At 40.7% G+C, this 13304-nt stretch overlaps 1 protein-coding gene across 2 annotated transcripts; it reads right to left on the bottom strand.

Moving 5' to 3' along the window:
- Positions 1-1195: 1195 nt before the first annotated feature.
- Positions 1196-12500, bottom strand: LOC124124941. 2 transcript variants are annotated; one of them, XM_046488232.2, is made up of 5 exons: positions 12236-12500; positions 8098-8261; positions 6781-6884; positions 5010-5214; positions 1196-2549 (listed from the first exon to the last, which is right to left on the bottom strand). In XM_046488232.2, the coding sequence occupies exons 1-5, from the start codon at positions 12426-12428 to the stop codon at positions 2424-2426; spliced, it is 792 nt and encodes a 263-aa protein (XP_046344188.2). In that variant the 5' UTR covers positions 12429-12500; the 3' UTR covers positions 1196-2423. The 2 variants fall into 2 exon arrangements, with proteins under 2 accessions (XP_046344188.2, XP_046344189.2); XM_046488233.2 differs by having other exon boundaries at positions 5133-5214.
- Between the last annotated feature and the right edge of the window lie 804 nt (positions 12501-13304).

Genomic DNA, 13304 nt, shown 5'->3' with positions numbered 1-13304 from the left:
TTAGGACTGTGGTGAATGAATTATGGCTCAATTCGGAGTAGCTAGTTCAAGAAATGGATGGGATAAATGAAGTAAGGTTCACTCCCAGACATCCCATTAGTCTTTAGTCTTTAGTCTTTAGACTTAAGAATGGAAAGGCTACAGGTGTTGATGATATTCCTGCCGAAGTGTTAAAAAAATGTAAGTTCAGTTGATTTGTAGTACAGAATTATTAACTATTGCTTTGTAAACTGTACCAGCTATGTGGAACAGCGATATATCCATCCTATTCCTAAGAGCGGTATGAAGGATTTTAGAAACCCTTTGGTATCATTGTAACATCTATTCCTAACAAGTATATGCTTATGTACTCAATTAAAGACTGAGTGGCTTGAAAAAGACAATATCATAGCTGATAAGCAAAATGATTTTAGATCCAAATGAGACTGTATTGATCATTTATAGGTTTAAACGTCTTTAGTTCAGTATAGAAAAAAACAAAACAATCAACCTTTGTTACATTTGTTGATGTAAAAAAAACCTGACACCGTTTATAGCGAAGCTGAGGAATATTGGAGTTCGAGGAAAGATATTGAATGCTATCCAGTCGATTGTATGTCGATGTCAACTGTACTGCACGTGTAGGAGAATTTCTTACAGTACGTTTTACTGTTTAAAAATGGTGTAAAGCAAGGCTGTAAATTATCCCCAGCTATATTTTCTGTGTAGTTAACCACCTGGCTATTAATAATCTCAATTGTGGCGTACTTGTTGATGAGACTATGCTCTCCATTTTAATGTATGCTGCCGATATTGCATTAACTGCCCCCAATGAATGTTCATTACAATCCATGCTTAATGTACTGCATGAATGGTCAACACGTTGGCAACTTTCAGTGAATATGAATGAGACAAACGTAATTCATTTTAGAAATCACAACCGAGATCACAATGGATGGAGAACGCGCGCGCGCGCGCGCACGTACGCACGCACGGACACACACACACATACATACATACATACATACATATGTGGCAGTTACATATATTGACTATTTCTGGTATTTTACCTTTTAAGTATAATTCATGTACATAATTAAATGCAGCTGTAGTCATTTAATTTTAATGCTCAGCCTACTTTAAACACTAATATAAAACAACACAATTAAGAAGTATATACTAATATTTCAATGAATACAACAGACATTTGAAGTCAGACAAAATCTGAAACTACAACAGATATTGTTTGAACATACATCTCATGTTGAAGGAGATCACGTTTAATATTGGACACAATATCGTTAAGTAATATGTTTGTCTTTGTCTGCAACAAATAATACAAACAATAAAACACACAGACATTCGATGTGACACATAGTTACCAGCATATGTTAAAGAATCACTATCAAATAGTGATGATACCAATGGCACAGGTCATAAACAAGTCAAGTCAATTGTTCATATGAAAAACACACCACGGAAACAGATGGTCGAAATAAAAATATGGATCGGAATCATTCTTGTCACTGATGCGTCAAGTTTGGAAATAACTTCTTTGAGTGGCATTTAGAATTTGGTGTGATGAAGTAAGACGAGTTCTATGGATGAACAACTTCTTTATTACAATTGCTGATTGTAATAAAGAAGTTGTTGGAAATGTCCTCCAAATGTCTATCATAAAACTTGTTGAAAAATTTACAGAAGAGCCACCTAGAATGTCGCCAAGCACATCACTATTTATGTTGAAACAATAACATTCATCAACGAAAACGTGAAGTCACTGAGCTTTTGCATTTGACTGATTCTTAAATCATTCAATAATTTAGACACTGTTTGCAGCTCAGCTTGTATTATGAAGGAGCTCCCACTTACCGTACCTCGTGGTGTTTACTGTACGTGATTTTATGAGGCTTTTGTCACGGTAGTGGTCTGCGCATGTCTTTAAAGGACAGCTTGAAATGATTTTTAGATAATGACTGATATAGAAATTATTAAACTCACGTGTTTGTCACGTGTTATTTTACGACACTGATGCAAGAAATTGTGCATTGCCATCGCCCTCGCTCGGGAAATACAATAATTCTGACACTCGTTTCGTAAAATCAGTATCAAACACATGCTTGTATAATAATCACTATATATTTCTCAGCGTTGACTGTGTATCTAATGTAGGTCTATATGATGAAAAGAATTCTCCTCGACGTTAACTAGCGTGGTCACATCCACGTACGTAACTCGATAATCGACACTTGACAAAGTCAGGATATGGAATATTTGTAGAACACTTCGTCTCGATGGCCAAGCGATATTAAACGTTTCTTATCGACAATCAGCACTTGTTGAAGCCGACCTGAAGCTTATACCACGCAGTGATCCCGTTTACTCCAGCATATCTCACTTCTGTGAAGGGGGCTCGCATGTTGTTGATCATCAGAAGGGAACAATCAGCACTTGTTGAAGCCGACCTGAAGCTTATGCCACGCAGTGATCCCGTTTACTCCAGCATATCTCACTTCTGTGAAGGGGACTCGCATGTTGTTGACCATCAGAAGGGAACCGTCGAGGTATGTCTGCACAACACAATAAAGTTCACAAGAAGTTGCCTTGTTCTGTAAGCAGATTAATTTACTCCATGATTATGTATTCAGAATCATTATACTCGGGTACAGACATGTTGCGATGAACAAAAGTACAGATAGATATAACGCAAGATATTTAAAACTGTGTCTGTTACAACAACCGCATGATACATTAAAATGAACAAAAACAAAGCCCAGTGTTCCACTAGTACCATAGAGAGAAACATGGACTGAAGGATGGACGAATGGATGAATGGATGAATGGATGAATGGATGGATGGATGGATGGATTGATTGATGGATGGATGGATAAACGGATGGATGGACGAATGGACGGATAGAAGAATGGATGGACGAATGGATGGATGGATGAACGGATGGATGGATGAACGGATGGATGGATGGTCGGATGGATGGACGGACGGACGGACGGATAGATGGATGGATGGATGAACAGATGATGGATGAATTGATGGATCGATGAACGGATGGATAGACGAATGGATGGACAAATGGATGGATGAGGAACGTATGGATGGATGGATGAACAGATGGATAGATGGATGGATGAACGGATGGATGGATGGATGGATAGAAAGATGGATGATGGATGGATGGACGGCCAGACGGACGGATGAACGGATGGATGGATGACAGATGGATGATGGACGAATGGATGGATGGATGATGGATGAAAAGATATATGGATGGATGGATGATCGGATTGATGGACGGATGAATGCATGAACAGATGGATGCATGAACAGATGGATGGATGAATGGATGAATGGACGAATTGATCGATGGACGAATGCATTGATGGATGGATGGATGAACGGATGGATGGACGAATGGATGTATGGACGAATGGATGGATGGACGAATGGATGGATGGATGGATTGATGAACGGATGGACAAACGAATGGATGGATGGACGAATGGATGGATGATGGATTGATGAACGGATGGATGGACGAATGGATGTATGGACGAATGGATCGATGGACGAATGCATGGATGAATGGATGGATGAACGGATGGACGGACGAATGGATGGATGATGGATGGATGGATGGATGGATGAACAGATGGTTGGATGGAATGCATCAGGCACCATATTTGTCACAGATGCATCACATTTTGAAATGGCCTCCACAAAATAAGATAAGAAAGCGCTTTTGATGCCTTGAATACTGTAACCTTCTTCAAACACTCTCTAGTCGTATGCCCCTTTTTACAATCATGGTGGACAGGGCATTCTCGATTGTGTCTCAATAGTTGTGAAATGTAAACACCAAAGGCTACAGTTTCTGGAATGTTGCTCAACATGAAGGGAAGGTTGACTACTGGAAAGTTGAAATCACCCCTCTCGTCATACAGTCTTTGGGAGAATGTTTCCCTCTCGTCATACAGTCTTTGGGAGAATGTTTCCCTCTCGTCATACAGTCTTTGGGAGAATGTTTCCCTCTCGTCATACAGTCTTTGGGAGAATGTTTCCCTCTCGTCATACAGTCTTTGGGAGAATGTTTCCCTCTCGTCATACAGTCTTTGGGAGAATGTTTCCCTCTCGTCATACAGTCTTTGGGAGAATGTTTCCCTCTCGTCATACAGTCTTTGGGAGAATGTTTCCCTCTCGTCATACAGTCTTTGGGAGAATGTTTCCCTCTCGTCATACAGTCTTTGGGAGAATGTTTCCCTCTCGTCATACAGTCTTTGGGAGAATGTTTCCCTCTCGTCATACAGTCTTTGGGAGAATGTTTCCCTCTCGTCATACAGTCTTGTGGAGAGTGTTTCCCTCTCGTCATACAGTCTTTTGGAGAATGTTTCGTCACTCTGAATCGTTATGCACAGATCTAAATAAGACATAGATGAGGCGATACATTGTACTTGTAGTTCAGGTATTCATGTACCAACAACTTTATTTGAACTTATTGGTCAAATGGCCTTGTTTTGGTTTTGACAATCCGGGGATAAATTCATAAGCATAAACAAAGATTATTTTAAGCTCTTCCGCTTCCAAATCTAGCTGTTTGATACATAATTCTGAGGTCAGGGTTGAAAATGTAGGCAACAAGGTTCGGGCAGTTCCGGTATTGATCGTTATATCGTTACACTGTCAGGATCTGTTACGAAACGTCGCTATTGCAGTACGATGGAGAATTTGTTGTCTGTGCGGGTGTCACTGGTAAGACATGATTCGCTAATCTGGTCAGACAACACCTACTGCCATTACAATACCATACTGATTCATAAACACAGGCTCGTTATATAGTTGTGATCGTGGCAGAATTTGGAAACGGATTTATCTATAAGCTGTTTTCTGCTTGGTTTCCCGAATCTAGTTGATAGTTTGGGGTATTGGTTCTCTGTTTAACGTCTCTGTCTGGGGTTATGAGTGGGAAGTTGATTATAGTGAAATATACGTCACTCATGTACTCTACACCATTTACCTCAAATACCCCGATGCCGACATGGACGTCAATTATGAAGTGGTCGTAGTCGTTTGGGCGCCACCCTGAAGACGATTCTTGACGACCATATCCAGAACCATGGATGAGGGTGTTGAATATTACCTTAGGTTTGCGTAGCCACACTCTGAATGACGCCATGTAGACGCGGGGATAGAGGTCTGGGCACTGAAGGAATATTTGGCTTCTGAAAGAGCAAGTTCAGATGTAGAGCATAAAGTTTAAATGTGTGCCTCGTAATGTGTGGATGTTATAGCTCCCTGTAAACAGACCCGATAGGTGTAAGGAATCGCCATCATTTTATCACGCGTATGTCTTTGCTTACAGAAACACGTCTGATATAACGGTGCTGTCCAACTCTGTAAGTGTGAGTGTGAGTGAAGGTGCTGGGCAACGGCGGTTGAACACTTTTTCAGTTATTACATACTGTGTTAGTTCAATTAAGAAACACGAGACGATTGGGAGTTGTTTACCATACGATAAATTACTGCACTGTGTACGGCCACGATAGGAACATTTTGTAAAGCCTTTCCAAGGATGTCAATAAGTTGTCCAAGCTTTAAGATGTACATGTACCCGTGCGTGTGTAAATAATGATGTCTCCCAGAATTGAAACCGACTTTGGCAATGTCGGACAACTCCATTTCATGTACAGGGAAGTTAATGCTGGTATTCTCCCAATGTACACGTCGATTATCTGTACCATTTCCCCCAATACCGATTGTCATATCTCTCCCACTTTTGGGTGCGATCGTTCGGCAATTGCGTTCATCTGCGCTGTCCAGCCACATCTATGGGGAACAAGTCAACAGACACTTCACTCCTCACGACGGAGTCCAATTTATCACGTCATCAAGTTGCGAGCGCATGTTCGAATCTCTAGAAATGACGTCAAACCAGAACAAGGTTTTATCGTGAAATGAACCATGCTTCGTTCTTCATTGTTCTTTTGGGTGTTATCGCGTAGCTATCTTATATTGTGATATAGAATCATGACTTTATGCGTTTAGCAGGTTCTCAGCCGTTTACCACTTTCATGAGGCCTACAGCCACAGGCATTCAGCGACAACCAAGAATCATAATCAGGGCAAAGCAGAGAAATCATCTTGTCATTAAACTTGCACATGTATTCCCTAACATGGCCAATTATCGTACTTTCTATTGTATTGTATATAGATTCTTTGTGCATTTATCAAGAGTAAATGCACATATACATGTACATGAACACAATATTTAATTAAATATATATCTGAAGATAATATGTCTGGACAAGTACACAACATACGTGGTTAAGGGGTGAGTGTATTGCAATTTTTATGTGTGTATATCGTACGTGTTACAAATATAATATGTATATATGATATTGTATATGTTACAGATAAATAGTGATATGTCTGGTGAAGTACACAACATGACGTGGTAAAGTGGGTAATTTGTATATGTATGTATCGTACTTGTTACATATATAAAATGTACATGTGTATATCGTATGTGTTACAGATACATAATGACATGTCTGGTCAAGTACACAACATGACGACGTGTGGGAGCAAGAAGATAAAGAATATGTGATGGGGTTATGAGACTCTTTGAGGGAGGTTCTTCGGGGATTGAAATCAAGACTCGTGGCGTATCAAGCAAACACTGTACCTACTCCATCCTCTTGCCCTGCTATACACTAGAAATCGTCAGACTCGGACATATCAGATAGTGATGATGTCGCTGTAACAATTCAACTATTCTCTGAACTAACTTCGTTTGAGGGCGATGTGGAATCCCTCCCGCTAGTCCCCACGTCACTGTCATCCCCGGCTTCAGATTAAATCCCAGATCGTTGATGAGTTGCGTCCCAGTGGACTAGGGGTAAAAAAATACATACACTGCAATTACAGTCGAACAATGAAGTATTAGTATACACAAATATGCATACACTGCAATTACAGGCGATCAATGAAGTATTAGTATACAAAAATATACATACACTGCAATTACAGGCGATCAATGAAGTATTAGTGTACACAAATATACATACACTGCAATTACAGGCGATCAATGAAGTATTAGTATACAAAAATATACATACACTGCAATTACAGGCGATCAATGAAGTATTAGTATACAAAAATATACACTCGCAGTTTATGTTGCAACATATATCGTATCCAACACTTATAGGTACAATACGTACGTCTACAGTTGGATACACTCACAGTTTATGTTACAACATATATAAATATCCAACACTTATAGGTACAATACGCACGTCTACAGTTGGATATACTCACAGTTTATGTTACAACATATATCGTATCCAGCACTTATAGGTACAATACGTACGTCTACAGTATCATACACTCACAGTTTATGTTACAACATATATAAATATCCAACACTTATAGGCACAATACGTACGTCTACAGTATCATACACTCACAGTTTATGTTGCAACATATATCGTATCCAGCACTTTTAGGTACAATACGTACGTCTACAGTAGCATACACTCACAGTTTATGTTACAACATATATAAATATCCAACAAAACATATGTCGATATCCCAAAATGTAGATATAAATACGTACGTCCTCAGCAGCATAAACTCATAGTGTATAGTAATTAAACATGTGTACAATCTGCTTCACTTGTAGGTAAATGCGTACGTCTACAGTAGCATACACTCAAAGTGAATGGTTAATAAACCATTTAGGTCTATACTGTCCATACTGCATATTGAGTATAAGTCTAACATATCGGAATACTTCACATTGTCCTTTAAGTTGTTGTCAGTGTTAGTTTTACTTAAGGTCGCCGTTATTACACACTAAAACGTGCATTTAAGTGAAATAATATGTGTGTATGAATAGAAAGTATTCAGGATTATACTGAATAAAAATAGTGTCGGAAAATAAGTATATCATGAGATTGTGTGCTAAATCTTCACTACAAAAACATATTACATTCAATATTCTTTTCTGTGAAGTATATATATGCACTATTATATTTTGTTTGATATAAAACATCATTATTCAAAGGCATCATGTGATTTTTAAGTACTGGAAGAACACCCACCACGTTTGATGACGGCTTCCCGTAGAAGCTGACATGTGGGACGCACTTGACGTTCACTATATCCCAGGATGCTCCACTGAGGCACTCGAAGTGTCCAGGACAGTGTCTGTTCGAGTGGGACACACTCTTGTAGGTTACAGGACGTCTTACTTCATCGCAGCTAACTGAACATAAAGCATGCATGCCAGTTTACACTGGTCACCCACACCATCATGAGGTGAAGTTGTGTCATCCAAAACTGGTTTCAACTTGTGATTTACAAAGTAGAACACTTCTACCATATCTCAATTTTAAAATACGTTGTTGGAACATGCGGATTGGTAACTGCGTTTTTACGTTCCAAAACTGGTTAACAGATTATATACAAAATCCATCCATCCATCCATCCATCCATCCATCCATCCATCTCGTGATCTTGATAAAATCCTATGTCATGTGGAAATACATTTCTGACATCAGACATCAGCACGTCTTTTAACCTTAGTTTTGTATACAAAAAAAGAATTGCACGGGTAGAGTATTAGTAAATTTACTGTACCTAATAAAGTCGCTATGTTTAATGTAATTTCATTGATACAAATATGAAAATTTGGAGCTCAATAGCCATGTGCTGTCGTTGTACAAAGGCATTGAAAACTGTTCATTGTCATGTCACATAAGGCCACAAGGCTGCGCTGAGCTCACTATCTCGTAGGGACAGCCCCGGACAGCAATCACGGTTCTGCATCTCCTGGGCACTGATTGCATACGTGTAGGAATTGTGTCCTGCGGAATTCTGCGCCATTGTGAGTGTAACGCGTTGACCAGTTGTGGGAGTGTCTGCGGCGTGTTCTGACGTTGACGTACACATCGATCGAGTTCATCCCAGAGATGTTCGATTGGATTGAAATTGGGAGATCTCGACGGCCAGAGCGCCCTCTGGCGGTCATGATGGGAAGAAGGCGAGGTTGACACTACCGCCACCACACTGTGACACTACCGCCACCACACTGTGACACTACCGCCACCACACTGTGACACTACCGCCACCACACTGTGACACTACCGCCACCACACTGTGACACTACCGCCACCACACTGTGACACTTGTACACAATGTTCGGCAAAACGCTCATTTCGACGACGACGATAAACACGATCGTCTCGCCTGTGAAGAAGAAGTTGTGATTCATCGCTAAACCACACTCGTCTCCAGTTTCTCAAATTCCAATGCTGTCAGGCATCGTACCAAAGCAAGTGTCGCTGTCGATGGATCTGTTGCAAAACACGGATGATAACTGGTCTTCTGGGTCGGATTCCAGCCTCGCGAAGATGGTTCCTGACAGTCTGGTCCGATATCCTCCCCAAACCAGGGATGCGTACTGCAGTCTCCGCAGCTGTGGCAGTGCCATGGCGTAGGTGGAACAGTCAGTGTAGCGATCCTGTGCAGGGGTGGTAACTCTTGGTCGGCCGGTTCTCGGACGGTCTGCAGTGCAATTGAACTATGTGTATCGGTCACAAAGTCAGTAAATTAAAATATTGTGCTGTGGTGGACGTTGAAGTTGCGTGCAACAGAGGACTGTGATTCCCCTCTTTGGATACGTCCTGTGGCGATGTTCCGGTCGGCAGAGGTGAGCATCAGCATTTTAACTTGAAAAATGTTGACAATTGAATGACAAATTATTGGCTTACACAAGTTACTTGCACGTGCATTTTGCTTTATTTTGATATTTTTTAACAAGTGTGAGAACAATGCCGTTTAAGACATTGCATATCGACAATGGCTGCATTTTGACGCACCGTTTGTCGAATATCAGGCCTCGAACATTTTCCATTAACATATATCCAATTTATTTACCGTTTTGTGCGTTCAATGAACTACATACTACCTATGCGTTTCTTCTTTTGAAGAGAATATATATATATATATATATATATATATATATATATATATATATATACTCACACGCAAAAGAAACGCAAGCCGAGTATGCAGTATACATGTTATTTATTTTCAACAGTAAAGACAAGAACTAATTTGAGGGCTAGATTGACAAAAAATTGACTGAAGACAGTTAAATGGATTAAAAGGCAGATGACATAATGGTTTTTCTGGGTTTTTTTCCAAATGTTAATGGACCGTCCCCGTGGTCTAATGGTAGAGCGTCCGCCCGGAGAGCGGAAGGTCCGGGGTTCGATCCCCAGCCGCGTCACACAAAAAGACGTTAAAAGATGGTACTTGTTGTTACACTGTCCGGCGCTCGGCATTAAGGGGCTAAAACAAGGACTGGTCGGCTCGGAGTCAGTATACTGAGTGGGGTATTCATGTTAGACCGTGGCATGGTATCTCAGTGTGCTAGCACTATAACTCAGCATCAGTCCGGACTAGTACAAGCAGCAATAATCTTGGACGCGACGTTAAACAACATTTCACATCACTTCACCTCACTCAAATGTTAAGGGTTTACACAGTTTCGGGTCAATACCCAAAATGGCAGTCAATACCTGGTGTGACCACCATTAGCAATGTTCACTGCCACATATTTCCTGTACATTTAGTGGTTTAGACGATTTGTGAAGGCCCTAGGGATCCTCCTGCACACATCCAGAGCTGTGCGTAGTTCATCGGCAGTTGTAGGGACTGGGCGCACATTGTGCAGACGCCTTTAAACCTCATCCCACAAGTGTTCGATGGGGTTCAGATCAGGGCTGAGGGCTGTCTACGGTAGAACACGGATGTTGTGTTGTTGCAGAAAGGCCATGGTAGCTGTGACAAAATGGGGACGAGCGTTGTCCTGCTGGAAAATGTGTTGTTGATGTTGTGCAAAAAATGGAACAACGTGGGGTCTGATCACTTGGTCGATATACCGCTGAGCAGTAACGCCATGTCCCCGACCTTGACCCACTTTCAGAAAACACATGGATCCAAGTCTCGCATTAAGTCCAATCCCTGCCCATATCATGACTCTAGGTCCACCCCATGGATCCCTTTCCACAACGTTTCTGTCAGCGAAACGATCACCTCGAGGCAGCCACATTCTGACTCTTCTGTCTGCATGGGAGACACAAAAGCGCCTCCGCTCACGATGACGCCAATTGTGATGCCCCTATGCCCATTGAAGTCGTGCTTGTCGATGCCGTGGTAAGAGAACAGGACGACGTGCTGGTCGGCGACATCTGAGGTCGTTGGAACGGAGACGTCGGATCACAGTGTTCCGGCTAATGTGTCGACTATGTGTTCCTATGATCTGTCGAGCACTTTCACTTGCAGTTAGGAACGGATGTCGCTGGTGTTGACGGGTCATCTGCCGATCTTCTCCAGGTGTGGTGACCCTAGGACGACCGCTCCGAGGAAGGTCATCTGTGGTCTGTGTAGCGTTGTATCGATGCAGGAGACGGTAAATTGTGGTTATGGTAACGTTGAACGTCCGATAGCCTGGTTTATATGAATTTGAGTTAGGCGTGGCATTGTTGACCAAGGAGTGGTAGGTCCAAGAATCAGCCACAGTTTTATACCCACTACAGTTCGTGACAGTTCGTGCATTTTCGATTTCGCGAGAAATGGATGCATGATACCCACATATTCATTGAAATGGTGCGTTTTGGCGATTCGTTTTTTTATGTTGCGTAAAACTATTGATAACACCATCAGGCGTCACTACATACTAAAACTCGTATCAATTTATGGTTCTGTGTTTGTTACCTATTTGCTTAAAAACACTTGCGTTTCTTTTGCGTGTGTGTGTATATATATGTTCCTCTCTATCCCCCCCCCCCTCTCTCTCTCTCTCTCTATATATATATATATCTGTGTGTCTCTCTCTCTCTCTCTCTCTCTCTATATATATATATATATATATGTATATATATATATATATATATATGCAGTCAAGTCCCGTTAATCCATCCTATATATATATATATATATATATATATATATATATATATGTAAGCACAGTAAAGTTCTAACTCTCAGGCACAATATAGTAATAATTAAATAAGTGGAGTAAGATTGAACACAGTTTTAATACGCTAGTGCTTTCAACTCGAGTACGAGTCTCAACGTACGAGTCTCATCAGGCCATAACTGATATGGCCATCATATGGCCTGATGAGACTCGTACGATGAGACCGAAGGTGTACGTTCAAACTGTCTTACCCTTCTTCATTGTTGCTGTACATATCTGGTCTACGTGACGGTAGTCAGAAGACTGACACACCAACATCTTCTTGCAGTTAGTCCCCACACAGTACACACCAGGGACGTTGATGTTGATGCTGTTGCTGCTGTTGCTGTTGAGGATGTCTTTGATGCTGTTGCATAGAAAGATCTTGAACATTTCAAGCAACATTATACGATATATGTACCTTTCCTATGGGCCAGCTTGAGTGTATCCCGTCAGGTATGTGTCACGTGGTTTGGAGACTCTTCAGCGTATTTCTCAAGTGGTATGTTGTATACACTGTCTGCAATAATAACACGTAGAATAAGTGTCCATCAGAACATCATCAGTATACTTGTTAGGAACAGTAGAGAATATTAATCAACACACATGGAAATACTCAAGATCTTTGGTGTCCTGAAGTAGCACGTTAACAGCAGGACTGCCCAACAAGAACAGGCAAGATCTTTGGTGTCCTGAAGTGCCCAACAAGAACTGGTATTCGTGTTGAATATTCCTGGAGTCTGAACACTGGGTGAGTCTTTGCTTCATATTGTTTTAGTTGGTTTGCCTCATCCAAGCTCTATTTTTTTCATCGGTAATAGGTTTTGCAGTCTAAATATTAAATATAGTGATTAAGACTGAACAATTAACGTTAAAACAACTGTTATAGCTATTTTTTAGGCATCATGTTGGGACGTTAATTGTTGAAACTGTTCAATTATTGAGTATAATTCAAACGACGAATTGTTGATTACAAAGGGCAACGGATATTAAATGTTCTTTCTTCATTGTTCCAAGTCATAATATTTCACGACTTCCCATTTAAATATTACTTCTTGATGGAAATGAATGTTTGGTCATATGTCAATGTGCATTTTGATGGCATCTTCAGCATCTAACATTAACTTTTCATGTTAACTGATCTCAAAATGTAATAAAGAAAACTTACGATCGACCCTACTACGTTCATGAAGGACATCAATAACGGGAAGATCCGCGAACATTTGTTTTACAGCCGAAGAAAGAAGGACTGTCTTTTTAAAGCTGCCTTTCCATGAATAG

Source organism: Haliotis rufescens, unplaced genomic scaffold, assembly GCF_023055435.1.
Source record: "Haliotis rufescens isolate VD_foot unplaced genomic scaffold, xgHalRufe1.0.p SCAF_14, whole genome shotgun sequence".
Taxonomy (NCBI): domain Eukaryota; kingdom Metazoa; phylum Mollusca; class Gastropoda; order Lepetellida; family Haliotidae; genus Haliotis; species Haliotis rufescens.
This window is presented reverse-complemented; position numbering and strand designations above follow the sequence as displayed.